At 46.0% G+C, this 12,308-nt stretch overlaps 1 protein-coding gene across 2 annotated transcripts in view; it reads right to left on the bottom strand.

Moving 5' to 3' along the window:
* ERI3 (ERI1 exoribonuclease family member 3) overlaps positions 1-11,598 on the bottom strand; it is a 129,268-nt gene extending 117,670 nt beyond the window's left edge. The window contains exons 1-2 of one of the 2 annotated variants that reach the window (XM_030953481.1): positions 11,542-11,598; positions 1,821-2,095 (exon numbers count right to left, since the gene is read on the bottom strand). In XM_030953481.1, the coding sequence (XP_030809341.1) occupies positions 1,821-2,072 (252 nt within the window). In that variant the 5' untranslated portion in view covers positions 2,073-2,095; positions 11,542-11,598. Of the gene's footprint in view, positions 1-1,820; positions 2,096-11,515 lie in introns of both variants that reach the window. The other variant, XM_030953480.1, reaches the window with a different exon arrangement.
* Between the last annotated feature and the right edge of the window lie 710 nt (positions 11,599-12,308).

Below are 12,308 nucleotides of genomic sequence, written 5' to 3'. Positions count from 1 at the left end.
CTGTCTATCAATCCTGCAGTGAAAGATTCTGTCAATAAAACTTTGCAGAAAACATCATGGCATGGCACAGTTTGCTCACCATGACATACAGCCTAGCAGTGAAGAGGACAAAAGCCATGCTGGCCAGCAAAGACATAAGAGGTACATAAGGCTATCACCTGAAGTCTCATTTTATAACATTTCCAGATTTTGGCAGGCACCTTCAGCCTTTCCAGCTACATTGAGACCCATGTAGCAAAAGTGATTTCTTTATTTGTCAAACTAATTTGTTGGTGAGGATGTGAGGGACTGACAGCCCTTTCAACACATTATATGATGCAGACAGGCACTGAACACAGCAGACTGGAAAAACAACACTGAAGAACATCTCCACCTTAAAGGTGCTATCTCACCAACAAAATATATAGCAGATCTGCATTGGCCCAGACCATTACTTTCCCTGGCAAGGACTTGGGGACAAAGCTCCTTAAAACAGTAGTAATCATATTCCACTCATGCTCCTTTTTACTGCCAGCTGTAAACTAGCTCCACATGCATCATGGTTTTGCATCAAAATGTGCACAGACCAAGCCCATATCCAAAGGGACAAGGTAGATCCAATTTACAGCTTTGACAGGTCTGTGCACCCGAGGCAGAGCATGCAGGAAATAGCCTGATATCTCACTTGGGGAGCGCTTAAGAGCCTGCTAGTTGAACTGGATGCAGAGCCACAACAGCCTCCCACAAAGAGCCAGCAAAAGAGCAGGGAATTTGCTATCCAATTTTAAAGAAACACAAAACACAGGCAGCACCCACCAAGGCACTACTAGGGAAGACCAGAGTCAAGTCTGATCCCAACTTGGAGCAATCCTTTGTTAGGACAAGTGCAAGAGAAACACAGTGGCACTAGGAAACGCACACGCTGCATGGAGTCACTCCAGTAATGAAACATCATGCTGAAAACTGCTTCAGCCTTTCATATAGTTGAAACAAAGCAAAAGGAACTTGTTGTGACCCAATGCAGGTATGACCAACACATGCAGACCAATTACTTGGCAGAGGAGGTTGAGTCCACTTTAGACCCAGAAATTCTGTTTGTTCACTAACAACCTAATATCAGGGCTTTTTTTTCTTTTTAGTACTGTTTTCCAGTTAAAAACCTAGGCCTATCCTGATAACAACTGAGAATATTTTTACTAATCTGCTCTACAGTACTGTGGATGAACTGTTTGCAGATAAGTTCTGTAGTTCATCTGGATCTCTGTATCTCTCAAGTGGCAGAGCACTAGAAGATCTCTCTGAAGCTGAACTCTTCCTGTCTCATTACACTCCAGAGTTAAAACCCAGGCAAGATATCTGATCTTGCTGAAATTATCTAAAAAACTGTTTTTCTTCTCTACTTAGAAATACCATTATGTTGCACATATTCCCATAATTCAAAATATTCTTTTCCTAAAGCTGTTCCCTACCAACAGTAGAATTTTTCCTTGTAGAATCAAACACAGCTGCCAGCTATTAATGCAAGTTTCCAGCCAAAAACTTTTAGATCCTTTCCAGTTCAGACAAATGACAAGTATACACGACTTAAAGTTGTTTTCAATAACACAAGAAATTGTCACTTCCATGATGGAAATCAGACTCTTTTATTCATTCTCACCAAACAGTCCTGGCATTGCTCCTGAGACAGCAGGTGACTGGCAAGTGCCCTGGAGAACCAGCAACAGAAAGGAAGTGGGACAAACCAGAAAAAATTAGTGAGCCAGCACTGTGTTTTTTCGTTTTACCTCTCAGAAGAGCAGCAGCAACTTGCAAGGCAATAATTAACATGATTAACTATTTACCTGAGGATGAATCTGCGGTTTATCACATGTAGCCTCAAAATCCAGCACTAAGAAGTAATGATATCTCTGTGGAGGGAAGGATGACATTGCTGCCATGGAAGCTCCAAAGCCGTGGGACGCCAGTTTCCTGCTTACGATGGAGCGGAACCCTTCGAGAACACCAGCTGGGAAGAGGAGGGACACAGCTCGTCTTGACCTTGAAAGTAAGTCTGGGGGAAACTTTGCTGCTCCAGTATGGAGGAGTGCTATCATTGAACATCCAGAGGCATCTGAAACTGAAGAGAGACTCATGTTACTCATGCACACCTACATCTCCTCTCTACTGGTATCTGTTCACTGTCCTCCTCTGACAGGGATTCCCTTTGTGCATCCCACTGGAGGTTCCAGCATCACAAACCTGAAATAACACAACAACCTGCTCTAAGCACAACAGATGACATTTGGATTGAGCTTAAGGTATCCAGAATCACAGGCAACTGAAAATTAACCTCTGCAAATGACTCTAAATTAAGAACTATGAGATACACAACAGTCATGGCTCCAGGCACCAGATCACACCCCACTGCTGATCCTCATTATAACAGAACATAACACAAACCAACTAAAACACAGAATATCCAATCTAAGCCCTGTTGAAATTTCTGAGGCCTTTTATCTTTTCATATACAATGCAGTTTCTGATACATGGTAAAAATTAAACACAGCAATACATATACCAACACTACAACTTAATCCAAACAGCTTGACCCTGAAACATCTGCCAGTTGCACGAAACATGGCATTTCCATTACAAATCCAGGTGGCTGGTGGCTGGAAGGCTCTTCCCCAGGAGAGTTATTGTTTGCTTTGTATACCAGGTTTCTCAGAGATGTGATTTTAGTGTTACACTCCACTTCTAATTTCAGGTATTTCTCCCAGAGGAGGCTATCAGTTCAACTGATCACACTCAGGTACTGCAGGAAGCGTAAAATGCAAGCAGGACTCTATAGGCTACAGTCTTCCTCCCAAAGAAATACCTCACTCAGCCATCACCTTCTGATACTTTCATCTAACAAACACTATTAAATAAATTGCATTATCCATGTTGAGATGACCTGGATTTCCCCTCCTGCTACTTTTCTTCTAAAACTTTGCAGGGAAAAGTTGCCAGGATTGTCACTATCCAAGATGGGTCAGCCTCAGGGCTGTTAATAGATTTACAGGGATGAGAATTCAAGATTTGCACCAACTCAGTCCTCTTGAACAAGGATAGGAGTATCCCTTCTAATTGTGTATGCATATATATACACACACACATCAAGCTACATAAGATATTTAAATCTATCCCCACAGCTGGTCCCACTGCTCATGGAAGAACTGAATCACTTGACATGCCACCCACCTGCCCTTTTACGAGCATGGCCCCCCCACACCTGTGCTGGCTTTCTGCTCTACCATGAAGGGATGGAAGTACCCACCATGAGACATGGACGCAAAGTGGCCACAACAAAATGGGGACTTGCTGCTCACAAACAAAGTCACTGTTTGCACAAAAGACAGCATTTGCTCTCTCCCATCCGTTAGTCCGTCAGGTAAATAATGCACATGCCAAAACACACACTTAATGAGGTAAATAATATGCCTTGAATAACAGCTAAATCTGTATTTACCTGCGAGACCAGAGAAACTCGGAAGGACCAGATTAGGAGATAATTGCAGCTAAGCAGGTTGTGTGCTTCGAGTAAACACGCGTTTGGTAACCTTCCCTTTCCAAGCTTTTGAGTGAAAGGCAAAAATCAAAGAAGTTGAAATGTTTAAGACCTAGCCAGTGCCCACACTGCCAATTCCACGGATATATGCATTGCCCCTGCCTCAAGGCTTTCATGTTTTGAAGCTGTTTGCTTTATTAAAGCATTGTGCCAGACAGCAGGTACCTCGAAAACTGAAAACTCAAGTTGCAAAACCAAAAATGAAGAGCCCAACATAGCATTTATTTTAAAGGGGCTCAGTTCTACCTATTGTCTTTTCATCTACAGCTTTGGCTGTCATTCATAAATGCATTACAGCCAAATAGAAGTTACTTATATTTTCTTCTAACGTGTGCCAGATAACAGATATTTAAGGTATACATGCTTTAAATCTTCTAACTACCATGAGTCTAAAGGCCCATCACAACAAATATAATCTCTCAGAATAAAGCAGCTTGTAAGTTAGTTGCAGGAAAACCTGGTCTTTAGCCTACTGCATCAAATAAAACACACAGTTGGAGTGGGGGAGGCAGATAGGCTTCAACCCCTATATCAAACACAGGCAATAAAACATGTATTATCCACCCAGACACCCACAGCAAGATCTCTTCTCTAATGTATCTTAACTGGCAAGACCAGGGTATCTGACAGAGACCCCATGAATCTTCAGGCTGGGTTGTACTACAGTGGTGCAGAGGTTTCCAAGCCACTGAGTCCATGGCAAAGGTAAACCAGCCACCTTGGCACGATTCAGGCACATCCCCAAGCAGCACCACGCCAGATCTTGGCATGGCAGGTCAGGGTCACAAAACTACCATGTGACATCCACGGAGGAAATTAACAGTGCCTGTTTACACTGACAGCTTCTGCAGTGGGTCCACATCTAGCAACAGGATCGGGCTCCCCATGCTAAAAGCAGCCTCCCTCCCCACTCTCCCGTGTAGCAGAGGGAGCAGTGCTCTGAACAAAGGTGTGTGAGTGGGGTATTGCATGTGGATTTCCCTACACAGGCAGCATACAAGCAAGGGCAACCCCACTGCAAACTCTGCACCTTCAGCCAAATGAAGTTTTAACGGTATGTTTACCCAGCCACTGCTCTGGGTGCCCTGGGAAGACCTCACATCATCTTCTTTGGCAAGGTCAGAGTGCCTCAGAGCACAAGATAGCTGGTGAGCAAACACACTTTATTAGATGTCATGTAAAGCATTTATAATGGCTATGACAATGCAAAGCACTAGTAATTATCCTGTACTTTTTTCCAAGAGAAAACGATGCAAGCAATGCAGCTTCAAAAATTAAAAACCCAGCTCTAGCCATATAAATCCACATGTTCAGTGATTCCATTTCCAAACCTACATAAAACACCATATATATATTTCTTATACACACAGGATCAGATTATAATCTCAGACAGTGCAAGCTGTCACATCTGGCAGTCAACCCTACTAGGTTAATATTTCATATCACACAGCTCAAATTCCTCACACAGATACGTATGAAATGTAATGAGACCATGAACTGAGGTTGGACCTCAGGAATTATTTTGACAGATTGTACACAGACCTAGGAAAATGTGACAGCACTTTACATTTGCTACACCCAGTAAGATGGGAAATGGCTGTATGTGGTGGGTTTCAGCTGGAAGATAGTTTGTGTTCTGGGCTATGTAACACTGTGTGCCCCATATGACAGTACTGGCTAAAATCAGCATCTATACTTTAAAAATAAATTAAGAAAAAAATGTTCTCTGGACATCAGCTGTAGGTACCAAGACAAGTTCAGGCTGACCACAGCTCTTGCTTCCTAAGCAGTCCAAGCACATGGTACTAAAGCAAGACAGTTTGATCACCAGTAAGGAAGGAAAGCCAAGAGAAAGGCAAGTGTCAGCTGTAGCCTTCAGCTTTGCCAGGGGCCCCACTGAGTGTGAAGCGGAGAATCTGCACTGGCGGCTGTTGTGTGCCAGGCGTCCTACTGGGAAGGTTGCTTAGGGACAACCAAAGCGGCAAGGAACAAGACAGGGAACTCCTGCCACGTGAAGAATGCTGGTGACAAGAGCCAGTAGGGCAGTGCAAACGCTGTCCCCTGCCTGCAGGGCAGCCCCGAATCCACAGAGAGAGATGTGCACCACACAAGCTCCAGAGGAGTCAAATTCATCAATGGCAGGAAAATTAGCCTACTAAGAACTTGAGCTTAATGACTCCTGGCGCATAACATAAAGATGAACTTTTTACAACTACATCTAATTAAAATTACAATTTGCCTTTGAGCCCTAAATATTCCCTTTTACTTACCAGTTTGATAAGCTGAGTAGGGAAGGGGCAGGAAGACAACACCTAACTTCACATTGGTGGGGTAACCCAAGAAATTATATTTCAAGAGAGCCTCCACTTACATGTTCAATTACTTCATTACGACAAGACAGCCCTCCACCATATTAAAAAACAAACAAACAAGAAAACCCTGCACTAACTTAAACTACAAGAGAAACTGAAATTAAAAAATAAAAGCCAGCAAGCTCTGGGAGTAAAATGCTTCAGTTTATTATTTGTGCAAAACCTGGGTAGGGGCAGCTGTGACTCCTGGCCTTCAACAGACAACTGAACTCAAGGCTAGAGCAATGAAAACCAATCAAAAATGTAAGTCAGGTTTGTCTATTTTATTGAATTGCGGAGGAAAAAAAGTTAGGGTAATAGAGATGCTTTCTGTAGAACAAAATTGCACACATTTAGTGACACCTGGAACACAATATAACAATATAACAAAAAATGCAGGACTTCAATTTTGGTAGCTGTTCAAATGCATACTCAGAGGTCAAATGTGAGCCCATATTTCACTTGTGTGAAAATATAACTGAAGAACAATAGAGATAACTCAGGGTGTTTTTTAATCAACCTTAACCTAAACCCCAATATTTCATTAGATGAACTACAGTACAAAAATGACAGCACCTGGCTAGCCTGTGAGGCAGGAAACAAGAGACTATGAACAAGACCAGCTTATCCACTCTTGCCACTCAAACTTGCAAAAAAAACCAACCAACATAAAGTAAAACAAATAACAAAAGACAAAGCTTTCAGAACTGTTTAATAAAGTAACACAATTTTAGACAGGTAGATTTGCTTCTTTCTTTAATTTGTTAACCTCACAGTATCATCACTTGAACATGAAAACAGTACACTTCACGGCTGCACTCCCTTCACGTCTGGCTGGGTTTGTCTCCAGTACTCCTAGACAACCACGCCTGTGTTTTGGAAAATTTGTAATGGCACGTCTATATGCTGCCCCATCATTACTCAGCTCAGATACAACTTGGCATTCATCATTTTGTTTTTACAGTACTCCACAATCACACCCAGCCTCTTCCCACTACAGATGAGGAGGTCCCTGTTCTCAAGAACTTACAGTCTAAAATTAGAAGCAATACAAGTGAGGGGAACAACAGAAAAGAATGAGGAGTACAGGAGGAGAGTTGGGCAACTGCTCATCTGCAAGAAACATGCATCTTGGTAGGTCAACTGAAGAAAAAAAAATTCACCCTATACAGGCACTGATTTCCCTCTGTATGGTCATTATGGAAGAGATAAGTGAACATGGAAAAGGCTGACTAAAGGATGGAGGGCACTCTTGGGTTAAGGAAGGTCTCTCCCATCTCTTGAGCTCATTCTTGCCGCTGGGTTCCTTGGCTGATTTGTCAAAGGCACGAGCACACATGTCAGAGCACCAGAATCTCTTCCATTGTGACATCACAGACGCGATGGCTTGTGAGATCACAATGTGCAAGGCCGAAGGCGCTGATTACTTAGGGAAGCACTTGCTGCAGCTATGGCACCCTACAAAGCTGGGAAACAAACACATCTCAGTTCACTTGACAACACAGTGAAACCCACGTGAGACTCCACACCAGCAGGACACGAATTTGTCTGAACAGACCACCCAGAAGCTGTCCCAAAGATGCACAGTACAATTCCACTCCAATTTTATTAGGCCACCTCTGCTAGGCAACCCACTTTCGTCAGCTCCTTGACTGGTCTCCTAAGACAGGCTTTGCTGTGTATTTTTAAACCTTCTCCAAGAGTAACTGCAGATGAGCAAACGGGTCTAAGCTGGAGTCTGAAGAAGTTCCACACAGCAAAGGACTGGTCACTTAGAAGAAATGTAGAGAAAGGAAAGAATAAAAATTAAAACAAAGAAGCAATAACAGGGACACATACAGCAAAAGCCAAAGAGGAAGAACAGATTTGCTATTAAGGAAAAGAACAGTTGCACAGGATCAGACCAAAAATCCTCTAGTCCAGTCTCCTGCCTCTGCCTGGGAGCCATAAGAAAATGCACCAGTGTGAAACTACACAAAATGAGGTTAACCAAGCCAACAGTTCTGGGAGGCCAAAAGGAGGCAGGCCTGTCCTTCCCTCTCAGTCTTCCTCTCCTGCTGATTACGTTACGTCCTGTGCTTGTCTGGCCCTTCTGCGAGCCGATTCAACCACAGGAACCTATAAAAGGACTAACACAGCCAGAACAAAACACAATTAAAACAAGATAGTCTCTGGCTAGTTTAGTGAGACGAATTAGCTCAGGACCAGGCTGGATGAATACCAAAGCTCAAAGAGGATGAGCCCACACTGGCAGAAGCAGGAATGAGATGAGCCATTGGGGCTGTTGGTCAGCTCAGCTGCTCACCAACCCATGTACTCAGACCAGGACAGAGACACCTGGGATGACATGGCACTTTGCAGAGAATGGAGGAGTTATCGTAGCTCTAGCAGCATAGACACATTAAACTTCAATTCACAAAGCCCACCAGACCATCTGGTCTCAGCCTCATGTAATGCTGGCCCTAAAGTTTCCATTTCCTTAGTTGAGCCCAAAGGCTGGAACATCTTTCAGAAAAGTTTCTGGCCTTGAATTGCAGCATGAAGAATGGAGGTTCCCCTCTACCTTCAGACAGCTCGTTCCAATGGTCAATCCATTTGCTGTCAAAAAACAACATGTCTTAGTTTTCATTCAAACTTTCCCAGCCCTGGTCTTTGAGATAAGTTCTGAAATTTATGGCACTTCAGTGCTCTCAATCCTCAGCACAGGTCCCAGCGCCAGGAGCTAGAGATTTGTAGCTACTACCCATCCAGTCAGTAAAAGCTACTATTGCACATTGGCCTAATTTAGTGGAAAGGAGACATAGCAGGCCACCCTTTGTTTAATGGTATCTGGCACACATAATTACTTCATTTTCATACACATGAATGCCACAGTTCCTCAAACCACTTATACAGCTGCACACCTTCGTTATCTGAAAAATTAAAGTTAACACCGAGAGTCCCAAATGAATCTCAGCCTGGATTCAGGGAAACAAGATTTGCATTGCTCAATACACTGGTAACTTCTGATCTTCACAAATGAGCTCCAAAAGTGTTAAAAGCAAGCCAAAGCCGTGTCTTGGTACACTAGCAAAGGCTCCAAGCAGGGTAGCAGCTACAGTGGGGCATGGTTTCCACGCAACCCAGTCTCAGCCCAGAAAATCTGCCAGGGAAGATATTGACCCTAATATTCAACCACAGAAAAAAAAATAGATTGTAACAAATACAGCTGAAATTAAAAAAAAAAAAATTGGTTGGAAGAGAAGCAGCTTTACCTATACAACACATCTAGGGAGAACATAACTTTTCAGCTGGCCTGAGGCCAGCTGAGATCACTTCTCTTAGGGAAGGAAAATGGTCCAAATGGTCCCTAGCACAGCCAGCACCTCTGCCCTAGGTTATATCTTGACAGCCTCAACTTGTCCAATTGTTTCCTTATTCCCCTACTCGCCATGGCACCACACTGGTATGTTAGTTCATCACTACTAGAGTGAAACACCAGGAGTCTCAGCAGGACCATTTCTAGCAAAAATACCTTCTTCAGGTCCAAGAGAGACTTGAGACAAAAGCACAGCTGCTTACAGCCTTCTGTGCTCCCCTGTAAGCCCAGGCACCATGGGCAGTCCTGCACCATTTACCTGGATGTCACCTGCACTCCACAGCCTTGGGGCCCTCCACTGCAGGTGGCCACAGGACTGACACAGAGACAGGGTAAAATGCAAATACTCCACACATTTAAGTATCTTCCAGAACTCTATTTCCAAAATTTAACAGGGTTAAAAAATAAATAAAAGCAATGCCTACCAAAGTTAACAGAATCAAAACAAGATAAGCACCAAACCAGCTGTAATTGGGCCCTCTAAAGAGAGCAAACTGAAGTGTCTCTCAAGTGCAGAACAGAAACTTTAGGTCCTATCAGTGTTTATTCAATCCAAGGTCTTCTTTATTTAGCATCAGGCACATGGGCATTTTTTAAAAGGCTTTAATCACTTTCTTCTTTTGGATTTTGGTACCACTCAAATCTGTCTAGACACACTAACTTCACAAAAAAAAAACCAAACCAAACACACTATTCATGTAGAGCAACCCAAAGTTTGAGACGAACAAGAATGCATAAAAGGGCCACAGGGCCACTCTTTGAAATAAAACAAACATTTACTCCACACTGTAAATTAATGTGAAAATTCAGTTGCAAAGGGCAGAATCCAGTGCTTCAAAATGGAAACAAAAATATCTGAAGTAAAAAACATCATCTGAAATCAAATTTCCCAAGCCTACGCAGTGGGGACTAATCAACTAGACTTTTAACATACTACTGAATTTCAGAATAATTCATTCTTTAATAAAAGTTCAGATGCCAACTTTAATATCAAGCGATATGAGATGCTACAGTGTTGCAAAAAGACACTACAGGACAAAATCTATTCAAGTTACCATCAAAAAGAAACCAGGTAAAATCCTCAAACAGCTGTTAACAGCATCTGATGGGACAAGTCCTTCGGAGATGTACCTTCCTGGAGCCCTGTATACCTCATCCTTCCTGAGACACAGTGCAAGCATTAACATATTAGAAAACTTGCTTGGTCCCCTTGCATCACAGCTGAAAGAATATCAAGAGTTCAGACTAAACAGCAGCTGTCAATCTACCATCTCTGGAACCAAAAGCTCAATAAAGGAACTAGGTAAGTAAAGAAGTAGCAAAACAAATGTCACACTTATTAGCAAACAGGCCAGCAATGACCACGTAAATCCACCAGACACAGGACTTGTAAAAGACAGAACATCAGCAGTAAATGACAACACCTCTTTATACATCTCAGTTTGGAAGAAACACCTGTAACAGCACAGCAGCAAGAAAAGAAAAGGAGAAGAAATTCCTAATGCTATTCAGGAAACAAGTAAACAGACTGTATCCTAAGCTTTCTCAAGTTTACTTCACTCTCCAGATCTGAGACAGGTGATCAGTTCAATCTCACAGGGTAAAAAATATAGGAAAAAAAAACCAAAACAAACCTCCTACTCCCTCATTACCTCCACCTATGAACCTCCACATCCCAAAACGTAAAAAAATCCTTGCTGCTGCTGCTGCCTGCAGCTCAGCCCGTGCCCAGCCCCTGGGCAGACGGGCTGTTTTCCCTTGCTCAAGCCCTGAGAGCGACTGATGCCGCTGCAGCTGGGATCTGGGGGACTGCTGCCACAGCCACCCTCAGGACCTCCCCTCCGGGCCGCTCCGGGGCGGGGAGGGCCCGGCAACCCGGGCGTCGAGCGGACGAGGCGCCGCCACCCCGCGCCCTCCCCTCGGGCCGGGGCCGCCCCCGGTCCTCACCGGCACCGGCACCCTCGCCCTGCCCCGCCCGGCCCGGCCCGGCCCGCAGCCCCACGCCCCCGGTTCGAGCCCCGCCGTCGCGGGGAACGGGCCGCGCCCCCGCTCCGCGCCGGGCCTTTACCCCCGCCCCGGGCCACGGCGGCCCCACGTCTCCACCAGGCCTGAGGGGCCCCCCGCGCCGGCCGGGCCCCGCAGGGCTGGGCCGAGCCGCCGCCCGCCTCCCGCCTTCCGCACCACCCCCGCGGCGGAGCCGCCCCGGCCCGGCCGGGCCCCGCGCCCCGCACTCCGCACCACGAGTGCCCGGCACCGCCACTCACCGCCCGCACTCTGACCCCCGACCCCGCGCTGAGCGGCAGCGCCGCCGCCCAACCGCAGCGCCGCCCGCCGCCGCCGGGGGCGGGGCTTCCGACCCGCCGCGCCCCCTCGCGCAGGCGCGTGTCTCGCACCGCACCGCGGGGCACGCTGGGGGTCGTAGTTCTCCCCGGCCGGCCCCGCCGCGTGGCCGCGCCTCGACGCCGCGCCGGGTCTGGGGGCGCCGGTTCCCACCCCCCGTGCCCGGCGGGATCTCATCCTCTCCCCGCCGGCCCGACTCCTCGTCTGCCCCGGGGCCAGCACTTACCCGCCTTGTGTCCTCAAGGGCCATCCCAGCCCGTTGCTGGACACCTCCCCCAAGTCCTGGTGTCTCCGCGCCTCTGTGCTCACTCATCTCTCTTAGCCGAAACCTGTCCGAGCCGTGCCTGCTCTTTGCTTGGCTCCCCTGAACTGTGGCACGTCCTCCCCACTCCCGATCTCTCTGGCTGTCACACCCTGCAAGGGTTCTGAGCGCTGTCCCTGCCCGCTGGTGCAAGGAATCCTGAACGGGCTGCCCATGGATTGTCCCTCTCTGGAGACATTCGAGACCCACCTGGAGGTGTTCCTCTGTCACCTGCCCTGGTGACCCTGCTTTGGCGAGGGGATTGGACTGGATGGTCTCCAGAGATCCCTTCCAACCCGAACAATTCTGTGATTCTCTGAACTTACCTGCAGTGATACCCAATCTTTAGCCTACTGATGCTTCCCTAACTCTTGGAATCTCAGCTGCAAT

This window comes from Camarhynchus parvulus, chromosome 8 (genome assembly GCF_901933205.1).
Source record: "Camarhynchus parvulus chromosome 8, STF_HiC, whole genome shotgun sequence".
NCBI classification, from domain to species: Eukaryota; Metazoa; Chordata; class Aves; order Passeriformes; family Thraupidae; genus Camarhynchus; species Camarhynchus parvulus.
Note: the sequence above shows the minus strand (reverse complement) of the source record. Positions and strands in the feature narration are given on the sequence as shown.